The 18621-nt window shown below is 41.3% G+C and overlaps 1 protein-coding gene across 1 annotated transcript in view; it reads left to right on the forward strand.

The window, feature by feature from the left end:
* lgmn (legumain) overlaps positions 1-18621 on the forward strand; it is a 56990-nt gene that overhangs the window by 20489 nt on the left and 17880 nt on the right. The window contains exons 2-8 of the mRNA XM_068038759.1: positions 8060-8225; positions 10975-11072; positions 11164-11245; positions 12856-12941; positions 14174-14249; positions 15608-15670; positions 18180-18246. Of these exons, the coding sequence (XP_067894860.1) occupies positions 8079-8225; positions 10975-11072; positions 11164-11245; positions 12856-12941; positions 14174-14249; positions 15608-15670; positions 18180-18246 (619 nt within the window). The 5' untranslated portion in view covers positions 8060-8078. The remainder of the gene's footprint in view (positions 1-8059; positions 8226-10974; positions 11073-11163; positions 11246-12855; positions 12942-14173; positions 14250-15607; positions 15671-18179; positions 18247-18621) is intronic.

Genomic DNA, 18621 nt, shown 5'->3' on the forward strand with positions numbered 1-18621 from the left:
CACAGTGCTGTTAGGAAGGGAGTTCCAGAATTTTGAGCCAGTGACAGTTGGGTCAAAAAGCTTGTTTGCTCCTGGGATCTGGGGATTAGCCAGGCTTTGGGACGGTGCAAAGGGCACCTGCATACTGATGGTCAGCTTGGGTAGTGTTGGTACCCCTCCTGGCCAGTGTGTAGGTTGTAGTGTTTGAAGTTATTTATGTTAAAGCAGACCCTAGACTGCCCTAAATTCCTCACTTCCAGGTTTCGGTCAAATACTGCTTGTTCTGATTGGCAGATATCCCACTTGTTTCATCCACCTGTTTATTGTAGTTGGGGATGTATCAGAGTTGTGTTAGTCTGCTCATTGAAGGGTGAGGCCTCTTTCCTCCAGCGCACAGGTCCAGCAAGTGCTGAGCTGGGTCCTCTGGGACTGTAAAATCTTGTCACATTCTGAATGCTTTCCAGGACTGCTGACCAGAATAGCTGAATGCAGGTACTGCACTGACCACACTCCCTTCAACAGTTGCCTGGTACAAAGGGGTGGAATTTGCAGAGTTTGTGCAGGTATGGAATGCATGATATATGATTTTGTGTTCATCACGCATTTTGCTGAAGATGGTAATGTTCATGATCTGATTGAATACCTATTGTAATGGTTGGCCATGGTCTTATTACCAGGTTTTCCATTAGTCGTGGAGATAATCCTGCCACTTCGGAAATCATTGCTGTGACTGCATTTAGAATACTGTGTACTGTTCTGATCGCCATAATGCAAAAAGAATATGGCAGCTATTGAAAGTATGCAGCTAAGAGCAACCAGAGTGATTTGAAGAGATGGAGGGACTGGATAATGAGGAGTGATTATGTAAATCAGAATTTTTTTTTTAAATTGGCATGTTTTGAGAGGTTTTATTTTCTGTATTTAGCATTGTAAAAAGATTAGATTACATAGACGATGACAAGCTATTTCCCTTTGTCTGGAATGGTAGAACTGGAACAAATGACTTGCCTGTGGAGGGGAGGGGGGAATATATTCAAAACTAATCGGCAGAAACAGCAGTTCAATGAGTTGAATGGTCAGTCTGTGGACCAGACTGTCTAGAGAGAGATGGTGGCAGCAGTTAATATTCATTCAGGTGCAATTGTGGGATATAGTATATGAGTAATTTGAGACATGACATGGTAAGTGAAGCATCCTTGGGAGGAACAGGTGACTTGGGAACTGTGGCTCCCAAGGCTGTCCAACACTGGGGTTTTCGTTGTGTCTTGCCTCGGATATTGTCAACTAATTGATAGAGATTGATTACTATGATTGGTCAGAAATTCCAATCTCACTGTATCATGCAGCAATCAAAATGTTAGGTGAACGAGATGGATCTAGTTCTGATGAATGGTCATCAACCTGAAATGTTAACTTTTTTTCCCCTTTCCAACAGATGCTGCCTGACCTGCTGAATATCTCGAGCATTTTCTATTCTTACTGCATATGCTAGAAAAATAAAATATTTCGCTTTTCTCTTGGTGTTTAATTCACTGCTACTTCCTTTCCAGGAATGCCCACCTTGAAGTCCTGCTCTTCTCTCTGACAAGATCTCCTTTGTCTCTTTTTTTTTCAACCTTGTTTAGCTTCATTGCTTTCTGTTTCCCTTAATGTGTTTGATCAGGTATCATCTACCAAACTGGCTTTCACAGCCATATCTCCTTCCTCAGCAACTATCTTTGGCTCCAACTTTCACATGGATTCCAACTGAAATTCCACCCTCATGTTTCAGATCCACCCATGATTTATAGATATCTCTAAAATATTCAGCATCCTTTGAACCATTGCTCTTGTCACATCCTGAGATATGTGCTCAATGCCATGTGCCACCACATGCGTGCTCTTAACTTCTCTTCAGCAGCATTGGCTCATTTTATCTCAAAGCTGACCTGGTCTGCAGTTCCATTTCATCCTCCGTCTCATCCGGAGCTTTAACACAAACATTCTTCTTCCTTTTTCAGGGTGTCAAGAATTGCAAGTTTTAACAATTCTTGGATACCAATGCCCCTTAGAATCCTTCTTCCCCATCCCTTCCCTGTAACCCCATCCCTTCTTCCAATCTCATCCCTTGCTGTGTTTTCACTGTTCCCTCTCTGATCCCAAACGATCAGTCCTCAACAAAGGAGTCAACTTCATCCCCTTTTTGCTCCCACCTCAGTGAATTTCAAGTTCGGCACAATACTGAGCTCTTCTTCCTTCAGCTCCACATCCATTTCTTTGACCAGGAGTATCCTCCTCCTCCCGTCACTGGATCCTTTCTCCTGTCTGCAGAATTCTTGTTCCACCTGGGCCCCTCCCTCTGACCTTTTACCATCTGTCATTCTTTTCGTTGAGAACTGCTGGTGTGAGATCAGCCATCTCAATTTTTCAGCTCCCCTCACTGACTCTAACCTATTTGTCACTGAACTTGCAGCACTCCATTGTCTCAGGTCCAACCCTAAGAGTGTTGTTAAACCTCCGGCCAAGGTGGTGCTGTGGTTGTTTGGCAAACCAGAGGCATCTGCAGTATTTAGCTTTTGTAAATGAACTTTGGACTTTTTTCGTCTGATATTTCTTATTTTGCTAATCGTGCCCTGGATGTGGCTGTGCATGCAAACGGTGCTGAGTTGAGGAAAATTCCAAGGGGGTTAGCTCATGCTGAAGTCGGCAAAGTATTGGATGATTCTGGAGTTCGTGTTCCATGTGGAGATGACAGTATTGGTCATGATGAACGGTCTACATGCCTTAAATGTTACATCAATGTTCCCCAGTGTTCCAAGCATGTTCTGTTTTGATATCAGCTGTGGCTCAGTTGGCAGAACTCTCGCTTCTGAGTCAGAAGGTTAAGGGTTTAAATCCCACTCCAATCTAGGCTGACCGTCTAGTGCATTACCTCATTGGCTGAAAAGTGCTTTGGGATGTCCTGAGGTTGTAAAATAGCACCATATATCAATGCAAGTCTTCCTTTTTGTTCCAGATCTCCAGTAACTGCTTTGTAATAGTCATTTTGGACTAGTGAAATTTTCTATCAATATATTTATTTTCAAATGTTTCAAGATAATAGTACAGCAAAACCAGAAGAACCAGTAGAATTATATTGAACTTAGTATGGAAAACTGTACCATTTCATAAATATCAGTTTCCTAACCGCCACCGGTTGCATCGTTAACTTTGCAATGACACTTGCAAAATATGTTTTGCTTTGATGGTATTGAGATAGCAGTTGGTGGAACAGGTACAAGTTCTTTGTCTCTGCAGCAACAGTTATCTTAGACTGTCAGTGTACCATGGAAATCGATGCAAATTACAAAAAAGGCCAGCAACCAGAAGAGGCTACTAATTCCTTTTTGAAATTTCTACCAAAAGATTACTGTTTTTTGTAAATTGTGTGTACTGTTTCGAGTCAGAATGGATAAAAAGATGGAGTATACGCTTATCCACCTCACCATTCCGTCACAGCAATAAATCTCTGGTTTTGCTCACGGTATATCAGATGATATGCTCATTTATAAGGTAAATAGTGTTGTGCCTTGTTAATTCACTGTGTTGCACTGCTGGAAGGTGGGTCTGTGTCCCTTTAAGATGACAAAGTGTAACTGAAGTCTTGGGCTATTAAGTTTTTTTAAATTGTTTTATGGCCAGTGAACTTTAGAAATTGGATTGTGTTTATCAGTTTGAAAGTCCAGCTCAGATACCATCATCCTCTTTTAGATTCTTTTCCACCTGTAACACAGTGTGATTTCTGCACCCCGAGATGATGCTGATTTGATGTTACTAATGATCTCTTGCATTGCTAAAGATGAGTTGGCTCTAAAATATTCAATAATTATAAACCTCAAGGCATACCCATGTAATGCCGTTCCCACACCTTGACACTTGCAGAATGTGACAAGTTAGCAGGGGAAAATCCATGCAGGAATTAACCTATTGCAATGACATATTACAGTAAATGAGAATATTGAATCAATGTTTTTTTTAAAAGTGCTTTGCCAATCAAAAATTCACCTTGTGTTCTGAGATCATGTAACTTTCCGAGTTTTTGGGAGATATGACTCACTGATACTTTGCATCAGACCACATCTACTGTACAGTTGGTGTGGACAGGAAGCTAGGAAAAGGTGGAGGGATGGTTCTGTTAATTAATGATGGTATTCATGCAATAGAGAAAGATGACCTAAGTTCAGGAGACCAGGATGTAGAAGCAGTCTGGGTAGAGATGAGAAATCATAAAGGCAAGAAGTCACTTGCGGGAGTGGTGTACAGGCCACTGAACATTAACCACATTGTAGGACGGGGTATGAAGGAAGAAATAATGGCAGCTTGTCAGAAAGGTACAGCGAATAATTATAGGGGGATATTAACCTACATATAGACTGGAAAAATCAGATTGGCAGAAGTAGCCTAGATGACAAGTACATAGAATGTTTTCGGGATAATTTCTTGGAACAATAGATTCTGGAGCCAACCAGAGAGCAGGCTCTGCTAGACCTGGTATTGTGCAATGAGAGGATTAATTAATGACCTCATAGTTAAGGCGATCATAATATGATTGAATTTTACATTCAGTTTGAAGAGTGGGTCCAAGTCTAGTATCAAACTTAAATAAGGGCAATTATGAGGGCATGTAAGCAGAGTTAGCTAAAGTGAGCTGGCAAATCGGGTTATGGGATAGGTCAATAGAGATGCAGTGGCAGACATTTTAAGGGGATATTTCAGAATACACAGAATAGATACATTTCAACGAGAAAGGAAAAATTCCAAGGGTGGGACCTGCCATCTGTGGTTAACTAAAACAGTATCAAACTTAAAGAAAAAGCCTATAATTACACAAAGATGGGAGGCAGGTCAGAAGATTGGACAGAATATAAAAAAACACCAAAGTATGACTAAAAGATTGATAAGGAAGGTAAAATTAGAGTACGAGAGAAAGCTAGCTCGAAATATAAAGACAGATAGTAAGAGTTTTTATAGATATTTAAGAAAGAAAAGAGTTAACAGTGAGCATTAGTCCTATAAAAAGTGAGTCTGGGAAATTAATAGTGGATAATGAGATGGCAGATGAACTGAACAGATATTTTGCATTGGACATCACTATTGAGGATACAAGTAACATCCCAGTATCAGCTGTAAGTCAGGAAATGGAAGGGAGAGAGAAACTCAAGAAAATTATAATCACCAGGGAAGTGACACTGAACAAATTGTTGGAGCTATGGGCTGACAAGTCTCCAGGTCCTGATGGACTTCATCCTAGGGTCTTAAAAGAAGTGGCTTGTGAGATAGTTGATGCGTTAGTTAGTTCTAATTTTCCAAAATTACCTAGATTCGGGGAAGGTTCTGTTAGATTGGAAAATAGCGAATTCTTCAAAAAGGGAGGGAGACAGAAAGCAGGAAACTATAGGCCAGTTAGCTCCTAACATTTTCCCTAAGACCTATGTTAAGCTATTAGAGATGTTATAGCAGGGCATTTAGAAAAATTCAAGGTAGTCAGGCAGAGTCAACATGGTTTTGTGAAAGGGAAATCATGTTTAACCAATTTATTGGAGTTCTTTTGAGGGAGTTAAATGTGCTGTGGATAAAGGGGAACCGATGGATGTACTGTACTTAGATTTCCAGAAGGCATTTGATAAGGTGCCACATCAAAGGTTATTGCAGAAAATAAAAGCTCATAGTGTAGGGGGTAACATATTGGCATGGATGGAAGATTGGTTAGCTAACAGGAAACAGAGTAGACATAAATGAGTCATTTTCTGGTTGGCAAGATGTAACGAGTGGTGTGCCACAGGGATCTGTGCTGGGGCCTCAACTTTTTACAATTTATATGAAGGGACCGAAGGTATGGTTGCTAAATTTACTGATGACACAGGTAGGTAAGTAGGTGGTGAAGAGGACATAAGGAGGCTACAAAGGGGCGGCACAGTGGCGCAGTGGTTAGCACCGCAGCCTCACAGTTCCAGGGACCCGGGTTCGATTCTGGGTACTGCCTGTGTGGAGTTTGCAAGTTCTCCCTGTGTCTGCGTGGGTTTTCTCCGGGTACTCCGGTTTCCTCCCACAATCCAAAAGACTTGCAGGTTGGTAGGTAAATTGGCCATTATAAATTGTCACTAGTATAGGTAGGTGGTAGGGAAATATAGGGACAGGTGGGGATGTTTGGTAGGAATATGGGATTAGTGTAGGATTAGTAAAAAGGGGTGGTTGATGGTCGGCACAGACTCGGTGGGCCGAAGGGCCTGTTTCAGTGCTGTATCTCTAATCTAAAGGGATCTAGATAGGTTAAGTGAGTGGGCAAAGACCTGGCAAATGGAGTATAATGTGGGAAAGTGTGAAATTGTCCACTTTGGCAGGAAGAATAAAAAAGCATATTATCTAAATGGTGAGAGATTGCGAAGCTCTGAGATGCAGAGGGATCTGGGTGTCCTAGTGCATGAATTGTAAAAGGTTAGTATGCAGGTACAGCACCTAATTAGGAAAGCTAATAGAATGTTATTGTTTATCGCGAGGGGAATTGAATACAAAAGTGGGGAGGTTATGTTTCAGCTATACAGGGTATTGGTGAGACCACATCTGGAGTACTATGTACAGTACTGGTCTCCTTATTTAAGAAAGATGGAAATGCTTTGGAGGTAGTACAGAGAAAGTTTACTAGATTAATACCTGGAATGGCGGGCTGTCTTATGAGGAAAGGATGGACAGGCTAGGCTTGCATCCGCTGGAATTTTGAAGAGTAAGAGGTGACCTGATTGAAACATATAAGATCCTGAGGAGTCTTGACAGGGTGGATGTGAAAAGGATGTTTCCCCTTGTGGGAGAATCTAGAACTAGGGGTCACTGTTTAAAAATAAGGGGTTGCCCATTTAAGACAGAGATGAGGAGAAGTTTTTTTTTCTCTGAGATTTGTGATTCTTTGGAACTCTCTTCCTCAAAAGGTAGTAGAAGCAGAGCCTTTGAATATTTTTAAGGCAGAGGTAGATAGATTATTGATAAGCAAGGGGGTGGAAGGTTATCGAGGGGAGGTGGAAATGTGGAGTAATCAGTTCAGCCATGAACTTATTGAATGGCAGAGCAGGCTCAAAGGACCAGGTGGCCTACTCCTGCTCCTACTTCGTATGTTCGTATTTGGTGGCGGGAGATTTATTGAAGTCTTGTTTGTTTTGAGTAATAGCACATTTCAGCACAATTGTATATGATGATAGAAAGACAAAGGTGATGCAAATTTCCCTGACATTTTACCTTCCTTGAAAAAGTTTTACTGATCTTTCCTTCACAAAGTTTATGGGTTGGATTTTATGGGACCCCCTGAAGTTGGGGGGGGGTGCATGGAAAATCACAACGGGGGGTGGGGGGCAGAGGGGCTCTCACCTCCCTGTTGCCAAGCAACCTTACTGGGGGTGGGAAAGGCTGACGGCCTTCATGCCGAGAGGCCAATTGAGGCCCTTAAGTGGCCTATTAACGGCCAGCTAAGGGTCAGGGAGCATTGTAACACAAAGCGCACTCCTTGCGGGCTTGGGAAGGGTATGTGGGGGGACCCCTCCTCCTGTGGACAATCTGTGGCCTATGGAGGTATGGAGGAACGACCTTACCCACTAACATCTCCCCCTGGCCTGCATGACCACCCATTTCTCCGCGAGTGACCCCGCCTCACTTGTTTGAGGTCCTGGTTTCCAGCACTGGGCCTTTGTCCAAGGCCTCTGCAGTACCAGCAGTGGCCACCACTGCCGGCATTACGAATACTGCTGAGCTGCCAGCCCTCTGGCTGGCAGCTTTTTGAGGTGGGATCCCCGTCTTTAAAGGGATGGGAAACCTGGCTCCTGAAATTAAAGGACTGGAGAATTGTTCTGGGTGTGGGAGAGGGGATGTGCATGAAAAAAGCAGAAGCAGGCTTTCCCCCGGCAGCGGGAGCCCCACCTCCAACACAAGATCCCAACCTATATATTTTTAAACATCCTTCTTGTTTCTGTGCTGATTATCTTGTTTTCCTGAAATACAAAATTGAGAATTTCTTCCTTTTTGCAGAAGTGTATGATGCATATTCTTGATTCAAATTAATACTTTTTTAATTCACTAGTTACTTCACCCACGGCAGAATGCAATACTTGGCAATAGGATTTTTGGTGCTAAACCATTTCCTGGTTAAAGTCAACACTCTTCCGCTGGAAGAGCTAGAAAATGGAGGCAAGCACTGGGTCGTACTTGTTGCTGGATCCAATGGCTGGTACAACTACAGGCATCAGGTACTGAATTAGTTAGAATAAAGATGGTTTGTGTGATGTGAATTCAAGTAGTAAATTGTTCATGATCATGTGATCACCTTTCCTAGCTGCATCTCTTATGATGTTGAGATGTACTTTGAGCACCCACACCTTGGCATTTTTGAGTCATAGAGTTATACAGCACAGAGGCCCTTTGGCCCATCGTGTCAGTGCCAGCCATCAAGCACCTATCTATTCTAATCCCATTGTCCAGCATTTGGCCTGTAGCCTTGTATGCTATGGCATTTCAAATGCTCATCTTAATCCTTCTTAAATGTTGTGAGGGTTCCTGCCTCTACCACCCCTTCAGGCGGTGTGTTCCAGATTCCAACCACCCTCTGGGTGTAAAAGTTTTTCCTTAAATCCCCTCTAAACCTCCTGCTCCTTACCTTAAATCTATGCCTGCTGGTTATTGATGAAGGGAAAAAGTTTCTTCCTCTCTACACTATCTATGCCCCTCATAATTTTGTATACCTCAATCAAGTTCCCCCCCCTCAGCCTTCTCTGCTCTAAGGAAAACAACCCTAGCCTATCCAGTCTCCCATCATAGCTGAAATATTCTAATCCAGACAACATCCTGGTGAATCTCCTCTGCACCCTCTCCAGTGCAATCACATCCTTCCTGTAGTGTGGCAACCAGAACTGTACACAGTACTCCAGCTGTGGTCTAACTAGCGTTTTATACAGCTCCATCATAACCTCCCTGCTCTTATATTCTATGCCTCGGCTAATAAAGGCAAGTATCCCATATGCCTTTTTCTAGATGCAGGGAGGATGTTCCTGATGGCTGGGGAGTCCAGAACCAGGGGTTACAGTCTCAGGATACGGGGTATGCCATTTAGAACCGAGATGAGGGGAAATTTCTTCACTCAGTGGGTGGTGAACCTGTGGAATTCTCTACCACAGCAGGCAGTGGAGGCCAAGTCATTAAATATATTCAAGAGGGAGATAGATATATTAATGCCAAAGGGATCAAGGGATTTGGGGAGAAAGTGGGATCAGGGTACTGAATTAGGCGATCAGACATGATCTTTTTTGAATGGCGGAGCAGGCCCGAAGGGCCGAATGGCCTACTCCTCCTATTTTCTATTTTTCTTACCAACCACCTTATCTACCTGTGCTGCTAACTTCAGTGATATATGGACAAGTACACCAAGGTCCCTTTTGACCCTCTGTACTTCCTACCGTCCATTGTATATTCCCTTGCCTTGTTAGTCCTCCCAAAATGCATCACTTTTCAGGATTAAATTCCATTTGCCACTTCTCTGCCCATCTTACCAGCCCAGGTATATCGTCCTGAAATTTTTTTAAGCAGGGTTGTATTATTTCTAACACCAAATTCAATTAGTCTTTCCCACTGAGTCCAAATACCACAGAAGCTGCCCTTCAGATACATTACCTTGTCTAGAACACCACTCTGCCTCATTGCCAGTTAACCCAGCTCTCAAAATGTTACATTGCATGAGTTGGAGTAAATATTTTAGACAATCGGGTTTTTCATGGCTGTTTTTGGTCATCCTGACTCTGAGTACCTGAGCATTCTTCATTCTGCTTGGTGTGTTTCTAATATAATAAGCTTTGAGGTGCATTTCCTCTGGCCAAAGTTTGCTGAAATCTATAAGAAAATTTTAAAACCTCAGTTGTCAGAGATAATCTTACCTTCATGATGTGTGATTGGTTGAGACTCCCCTCTTTCCGCCACTCTGATCCCACTCCACAATCTGGTTGGTTGCCAGTGAGAAAGGAGACAAGCAGAGGGGTGTAATTGGAGGAGGTGGCTGTCAATCAGAGACTGGAGGAGCAGAGGCCGAGTTTCCAACGAATGCTGCTTGGAGAACATCCCCATTCCACTTAATTCTTACATTTTTGCTGAGGGATGCAGGCTGTTAATGCCTCAATGTCTTGTTTTTTTCCTCTGGTTGATAGCAGTAGTGTGTTGTAAAGGCCTGTTACCCGACCCGAACCCGAAGGGACCCGACAACATGTGTCAGGTTCAGGCCGGGTCCGGATTGGGGACACACAGCAAGGTAAGTGTTAAAAGCTAAAAACTTACCTGAGCTGCGTGTCCGGGTCGTCAAACAGGGAAACTGAGTCTGTGCAGTGAGCATGTGAGCATCTCTATGACATCATCACACTCACACTGCAGCTTCCTGAAGATTGGGTGTCGGAAGGTAAGTGAAGGGAACATTGCGGTGGTCGGGTTGGGCTCGGGTCAGGCTCAGTGGGAAAATGGAGGGACTCGGGCCGGGTCGGGCTCGGGTCCCATGTGATTCCGTCTGGTTCAGGTCACTTTTTTTTTGGTGATTTGAGCAGGCCTTTAGTGTGTTGGAGATTAATCTTTAATTCTCAGAGATGCTGGACAATCTGAGAATGTGGACAACCCTAATCTATATTCTATAGGCTAAATTCTGTGTTTTTTGAGGGGATCCATACTGGGAGGGAGTGTGAATGGAATCTGCAGTACAGCCTCCTAGCACTGGTTGTGTCCTGCACTTCCTTCAGATATAGTTTTCCACGGGGAGTACAAGATTGTTGGGAATTAGCCCTCAGTTTACTTACAGTTACATCTCTAATTGAGTACATTCTTTACCCTTTATATTTTGTAAATGCTTGTAATGGACATATTAATTTTCATTAGGGCTTTAAGGACTTTGTAACTTTAAATTCAAGGAATTTTATAACTGGAATAAATATAAATTTTTGGTCTAATACAGTTTTGCCCCAACAATAGGCTGATATATGCCATGCCTACCAGATTGTCCATCAGCATGGTATACCTGATGAGAGGATTATCGTCATGATGTACGATGACTTGGCCCTGAATGAGGAGTAAGTACATTATGAAACAGTTGCCAGAAGTTTTCGTTTGTGAATGCACAGTAACTGAACAGCTTGTATATTTATTTTGTTTGTCTGGCAGGAATCCTACACAAGGTATTATTATTAACCATCCCCATGGAAAAGATGTATACAAAGGTGTACTCAAGGATTATGTACAAGAGGTAACCCTCACATTGAAGTGTGATAAGTTTTTAATACAATTAATGGCTGCTGGTCATATCAAAGTGTCAGCTTGCATTCAGTTGCAATATTGCAGTACTCTTAAGCTATTACCAGTGTTTTGCAAACCTTAAAACTCACATTACATGACTCAAATTTAATATATGTGTGGTGAGAACAATCAAAATGTTAGTAGTTGTATTTAAGGGAAATCTTAATTACCCCTGTGTATTAAATGTTAGGAATTGCGGAATATGGGAGGTTCAGTTGTCTTTGTGCATGAATATTTGAAATATTCTTTCACTATTCTGTAACTTGGTCCCAGATCTTTGCTAATACAGAGTTGAACTATCTGCTAGGATGAGTACTGAATTCATAGGAAAGGCATTGTCCTAATCACTGCCTTTCCTTGAGAATTGGAGCAGTACATCACGGCACTAATGTTCTATCTCTATCTCTTTTTTGAAGCCACTTCTTGTTTGCGAGCATTTCACATAATGGTCATCCTATATTTGGGTCTCTGTCTTGGCTCAGTGGTGGCACTTGCGCCTCCTCAGTTAGAATGTTGTGGGCTGAAGCTGATACTTCAGTGCAAAACTGAGGGAGTGCTGCACTGTTGGGTCTTTCAGATAAGACATTAAACTGAGGTTGTGTCTGCTCTCACAGCTGGAGCTAAAAGAAGTTTCTTTCCCAAAATGTATCCATCAACCAATATCGCTATATGGTTATGTGACCTCTTATTTAATTGCTGTTTGTGGGACCTTACTTTGATTAAGTTGGCAGCCTTGTTTCTCTAAATTAAATTAAAATCCCTAAATATGGACCAGCCATATAAATACTCTGGCTACATGCAGGTCATAGACTGGGAATTCTCTGGTGAGTAACTCGCCTGCTGACTCCCCAAAGCCTGCCCACCATCTACAAAGTCACAAGTCAGGAGTGTGATGGAATACTCTCCACTTGCCTGGATGAGTGCAGCTCCAACAATACTCCAGAAACTCAATACCATCCAAGACAAAGCAGCCTGCTTGATCGGCATCACATTAAACATTCACTCCCTCTACCAGAAGTGCACAATGGCAGCAGTGTGTACCATCTACAAGATGCACTGCAGCAAATCATCAAGCCTCCTTTGACAGCACCTTCCAAACCCAAGACCTTTACCACCTAGAAGAATAAGGGCAGCTGACACGTGGCAACACCACCACCTGGAAATTCCCTTCCAAGCCGCATACTGTCCTGACTTGGAACTATATTACTGTTCCTTCATTGTTGCAGGGTCAAAATCCTGGAACTTCCTACTTACTGTCACTGTGGGTGTATCTATACCACATGGACTACAGTGGTTCAAGAAGGTGGTTCATCACCAACTGCTCGAGGACAATTAGAGATGGGCAATAAATGCTGGCCTCGCCAGTGATGATGACATTCCATGAACAAATAGATAATATAAATGACTACAACTCAAAAGTACTTGATTGACTGACTGTGAAGGGTTTTGGGACATCTGGGGTCAAATAAAGGTGCTAATATGAATACAAGTTCTTTCTTTATTCACATCTCATTTCATACATGCTATTTGTTATCTTTTATATCTTTTGCTGGTATATAGCATGTGACCCCAGAAATCTTTTTGGCTGTTCTGAGAGGAGATGCAGAAGCTGTAAAGGGCAAAGGTTCTGGCAAAGTTTTAAAAAGGTAAAATGACCGTACTTTAACTAGTTTAATGGACTTTTTTTGGCTGATTTGTAACTGATGAAAGTATCCATTTCCAGCAGAGATCTTTTATCAATCATTACTTAAAAATAAATTTGACTGATTTCTGTAGTTGTGTATAAATATAGGGACATATATTTATGAACATTTCATTTTTCTCACCATAACCTACATTATGTTACCTGAATCATGCTTCTTCTGTATGTTATTTGCAGCAAAAGTGGAAAGCTGTGAGTGCTATTTTAACATTGGCAAATTAGCTCCTGCAAAATTCCTATGTATTTTAATGGGATATCAATATATGTAAAATACCTCTGGCTGTCATTTTAACTGGCTGTGCATTAACTAACGCACCAGAAATCATGCTCAGTCAACTGTAAATACTTTATTAACCGAATGTTATCCACTGAGCAACAGCTTTAACGGATGTGAAATTCCGTTTTGACGGGGACGATGACAGGCAATAGTGAATTGGTTGCCTGTATACATCCAGTCCCATTTCCTTTCCACTGACCTCAACGAAAAGGAAAAATATGTGGTTGTATAAGGGGTGGTCAATACATTTTTGCCTTCCTGCTGAAGTTGAATTTCACCTCCAGCATATTTTTGAACACACTTAAATATCTTGTGACTTTAAAAAATTAAATTGAGTTGTATAATGTTCTGTACTTTGGAAACTTAAATATCCGGTTTTTATTATTTTAAAGTGAAAAACAGATAAAATAATTTAACAGTGGGCAGTGAGTCTCTATGCGCAACTTAGCTGAGAGTTTCTATATAATACCCGAGAGCATTTCTTGTTTCTGTCTCTTTTTCTCTTTCCAAAGCCTTTTTTTTCCATATTGTATTTGCACAGAAATTCAAGAATTGAATGTATATTAATTTTGGCCTTGTTAAATTTCAGAACTATAGATCATCTTGTTATGGAAGTAGCTTATTTGAGTCTTGTAAATGCTTCAATTTGCTAAATTGAAAGTCATCCTGAAAAGTTTATTGCATGTGCCATAATTAGGAAAATGATGACACAATCTTTTCATAAATACCTATTTGCATTTATTAAAGATGCAAAATTATATAAAGTTTGAAAAGCTGCCTTGCAAATGATAAATTACTTTCTATTTTACAAGTTTTATCTCATCCTTTCAGCTTTGAATCACTTACCGCAGTGTGAGCAGTTCTAGACAGATAGATGACTTGAATTTTGTCTTTGACAGTGGCCCCAAGGATCATGTATTTGTTTATTTTGCTGATCATGGAGCAGATGGAATACTGGCATTTCCCGATAGTGATGTGAGTAACTTCTCCTGAAAGTAACAGTTGTCAATTTCATTTAAACATTTTGGTTTAATTATTTATGAAGGACGGTTTCACCATGTTCAGTGGTGAAAGTGCTGCAATTGCTGTTGAATTGTAAGAATTTATTTAGCATTTTGCTTGAATAGAATAAATGGTTCATAGTTTTGATCTAAAGTTCAGTATGGCACATATGTTTTAGCAGTCTGATATTCTTTCTAATTTCCGTCTTTTTAACAAGAACACACTCCCCAAACTAGTATTGTACAGGTAGATTTACAGGTCCTTCTTGCCACTGCTGGAGCTGTTCTTTAATGTTTGCGTGCACAGGTTGACCTCGCCTTTCCTCTTGCATATGGTTAATTACAAACCCCTTGTCTTAACTCTGAGTATCATTGTGTTCCTATTCTGAATGTGTCTTTTGATATAAACCAATATTTTCACACAACTTGATGCCCCAGATTTTTTTGGGTTCACCTATCAGTTATTCCACCTTCACATGTAAAAGAAACCTTGCAAGTTAGCGCTTAATCCATTTTATAGTGTGTAATCCTACTATCAGGTTGACAAAATCATTCACTTGTGACATACTGAGCATCTGTTTGCATCCATAGCTTTTGTGAACTATGCAACCAGTGTTTACTTCCTGTAACTGTATTTTTCTAATTTATCTATGTCCCCATAAGTCCTTTCTGTGTACTAAGCAGAGCTCATCCACCTTTCGGCTTGCCACTGTTTTCAAAGTGCAACGTGGTTCTCTGAGAAATGAAATAACTTCACTGATTTACTTCTCTGTCCTACTGATGTGGAGAGACATGTATCTATAAGGGAATTCAGTCCTTATAAAATAATTTACCTACCGTCGAAGTAAATACTTGTACACCTTAATATAAATCAAAGGAGTTCTTGTTTTGACTCTATTTTTTGGATTTTTATTTCATTTCAGGGCGGCACAGTGGCGCAGTGGTTAGCACCGCAGCCTCACAGCTCCAGGGACCCGGGTTCGATTCTGGGTACTGCCTGTGTGGAGTTTGCAAGTTCTCCCTGTGTCTGCGTGGGTTTTCTCCGGGTGCTCCGGTTTCCTCCCACAAGCCAAAAGACTTGCAGGTTGATAGGTAAATTGGCCATTATAAATTGTCACTAGTATAGGTAGGTGGTAGGGAAATATAGGGACAGGTGGGGATGTTTGTTGGGAATATGGGATTAGTGTAGGATTAGTATAAAATGGGTGGTTGATGTTCGGCACAGACTCGGTGGGCCGAAGGGCCTGTTTCAGTGCTGTATCTCTAATCTAATCTAATCTAATTATAGTATTCTACAAGTGCTGAATGAATTGTGTTTTTTCTTCTTTTCAGCTTCAAGTTGCTGATCTGCAAGACACCATTAGATACATGAATCAACATAAGAAATATGCTAAGGTATTGTCGAGCTTTAAGTTCTTCCAGAATGTGGGGAGAAGAGGTGGCAGATGGGGAGTAGTAGAACTTGGGTTAAAGGTTGGTTCACCAAGACTTAAACTGTGGTCATTACAGCAAGGTGAGACTCGGGACTGCCTAGTATTTACTTGCCCAGTACTGTGGGAGGAGAGGGAAAGAGAAAAATTGATAACCTATCATTTTTTTTAAAGAAAAAATCTTTGGTTAACAAATAGTAAGTTTTTATCTTTTTTGTATTTTGATCCACTTTTTTCCTATTCTAATGTAAAGCCATCAATACTTCAGATTAAAGAGATACCAGACTGGAATTTTGTATAAACAATAATTTGCATTTATATAGCATCTTTAGCTAGTACAATGCCCCAAAGCACTTCAGATGAGTGTTTGTTAAACACAATTTGACACCAAGCTACATAAGGAGATCTTGGGTCAGATAAAGGAGATAAGGTCTCTAAGTGTCTTAAAGGAGGAGAGAGAAGTTTAGCGAGAGAATGACAGAGTTTTGAACTTAGGCAGCTGAAGGCACCGGCACCAGTGGTGGCATGATTAAAATTGGGGTTGTGCAAAAAGCAAAAATTGGAGGAGCGAAGAGATCTCAGATGGTTGTTGGGCTAGAGGAGGTTACAGAGATTTGGAGGGCTGAGGCCATGGAAGGATTTGAAAACAAAGATGAGAATTTTAAAACTGTTCCAGTAGTGTAGCAGTACATAGCAAGAGAACCCAATGGTGTGAACGTTGGTCAGCTGTGGGCTGGGATTTTATGCTGGTGATAGGAGTCTTGGCGTCAGGGAAAAGCGACGACGGGAACCCCACGTTGCCTCTTCACCAGAAGGCCCACCGAATCTAGTGCCAATCAGGCACTTAAGTTGATAGCGGCAGGCCTTCCACAGGATCAAGGACTCTGTCACTGGAAGTCCCGCCCTTGGAGAGCGACCAGCAAATCAAAGGCTGGCAGCTCTTCCGCTGAGCAGCGCCACTGCGGAGGCAGTGGATGCCGTTGGAGGAGCACCTCCCGAAGGCTTAGGAGCGACGCTGGACCCAGGGCGGGAGGGGTCTCGCGTGGTGTGGATGGCTCTTGGCGGGAACCCCCCCTTCACGGTGCCGAGTCCCTCGTTCAGGCACAGAGTGCCTTTTAACGAGGGAACCTCCAACAGAGCCGGGACGCAGCCTGCGTGTTTTTTTTTTGTGCTATGCTTCCCGTGCAGTGATAGGGTCGCCCTCTCCACGGCTAATTGCAGTGGCTACAGGATGAGGTCCTTAATTGGGTCTTCGCACCGGGACTAAATTTTGGCGGAGGCGGGATGGTGGTGGGAGATTCCCCCCACCAATACCATCCCACCTGATTTTATGCTCTCCCTGCCTCCAAACCCATCCTGGGTTACCTTAAGTTTTATGTGTAAAGACAGAAATAGATACTTATAGTATTGTAAGAATCTGTTTTTGACTTAAGGAAGTAATGTCTGCTGCTCACTGTAGATGAGTGGACAGCTGTGGAAGAACAGATTCAATGCCCCACAGGATGACTCTCAGCTTTTTACTGAATGACTGTTCGTTTGTTTTTTGCTTTTTTGTAGACTCAATTTTAGCATATTGGACAATGCCAAAAGATAGATTCAAATAAGTTCTGAGTTAAGTGAGATTAGCTTTTATTTTGCTGAGGCACATATAAAGTATAAACTTGTGCAAGCAAATGAGCACATTTTAATTTAAAACTGGGTTTGTGGTATTTGGAAAGCAGCAGCTGTGTTTCCTGCAGGTTCAAACTGACGGCATAAATTTTATTTCTTGTACGTCAACTTTATCTCTGGTTAGATCTGCTCATCTAAAGAAGAAGCAAAGGCAAAGTAGTATCAAAGTAAATAGTATTTAGCAAATTTAAGCACTAGTCTTTGAAGCATATAGGTTTTTCTTTTGCTTATTATGACTTAAGAAAACAGACTACATTGAAATATGAAGATCTTAATCGTTGTACAAAATTGTTTATCGGTTTCAGTAATATTTTAACCAGTATCCAGAAGTGTGCGACTAAATCAAATTATATTCACTCACTCAACTCTTCTGCTAACAATCTATAACTTGTCCAATCCAGTCTATGAAGCTTTGGGTTGAATTTCAATTGTACCACCCTGTTGCCCACTTTACTCAAAAAGCTGAGTTTGCTTTAATATGTCTTACAAAAAAAAAATGCAATATAAATTAATCTGCTTTGTGGCAGTGCACGCATATTTTTAGGAGTTGATCTTATTTATAAATGGATTGAGAGTTATCCCTGTGATTTGAAATTGGAATGTGATTTGAAGGGTTGTTCTGTGGTTTTGTTTATGTTCCATAACTGCTACATAAACGTTCATTTTGTGTTACTTCCTAATTCACCAGTGCGTGGAGGTTTTGGTGCCTTTCTGTATTCCAGAGTAATATTTAAGGATGCAGTAGTAATAGGCTCATGTAGATTATGACTCTGATTTGATGACCCATTACGCTGCTTCCACAGATGGTGTTTTACATTGAAGCTTGTGAGTCTGGATCAATGATGATGGACTTGCCAATGGACATTAATGGTATGAAAATTATAGTAGTTTAAAGCTTTTTGTCTTGAGTGGTAGCTATAAAACCAATATCAAAATGTCAAAAAGACCTTTTGATACGATTTGACATTTTTATTTTTTAAAACAAAGCTTTCAAATGTTCTGTGAGCAAAAATTAGCTATTCCTATTTTGGCCTGCTAGTTTTTTTTCCAGGCTTTCTAAAAGCTCATTGTATTAAAGTTGGAAACTCCAATATTCATGCAAAGCTCGAGCTTATACAACCCTCTAGAGCAACAAGCTAACATTATTATGACTGTAATTGCAAAAATATTATTGTAAATTTTGATGCATGTGACATATGTCAGGCAAACCCTCCACCTGTCATTACTGAGGCACACATGATTTCG

This window comes from Heterodontus francisci, chromosome 9 (genome assembly GCF_036365525.1).
Source record: "Heterodontus francisci isolate sHetFra1 chromosome 9, sHetFra1.hap1, whole genome shotgun sequence".
NCBI classification, from domain to species: domain Eukaryota; kingdom Metazoa; phylum Chordata; class Chondrichthyes; order Heterodontiformes; family Heterodontidae; genus Heterodontus; species Heterodontus francisci.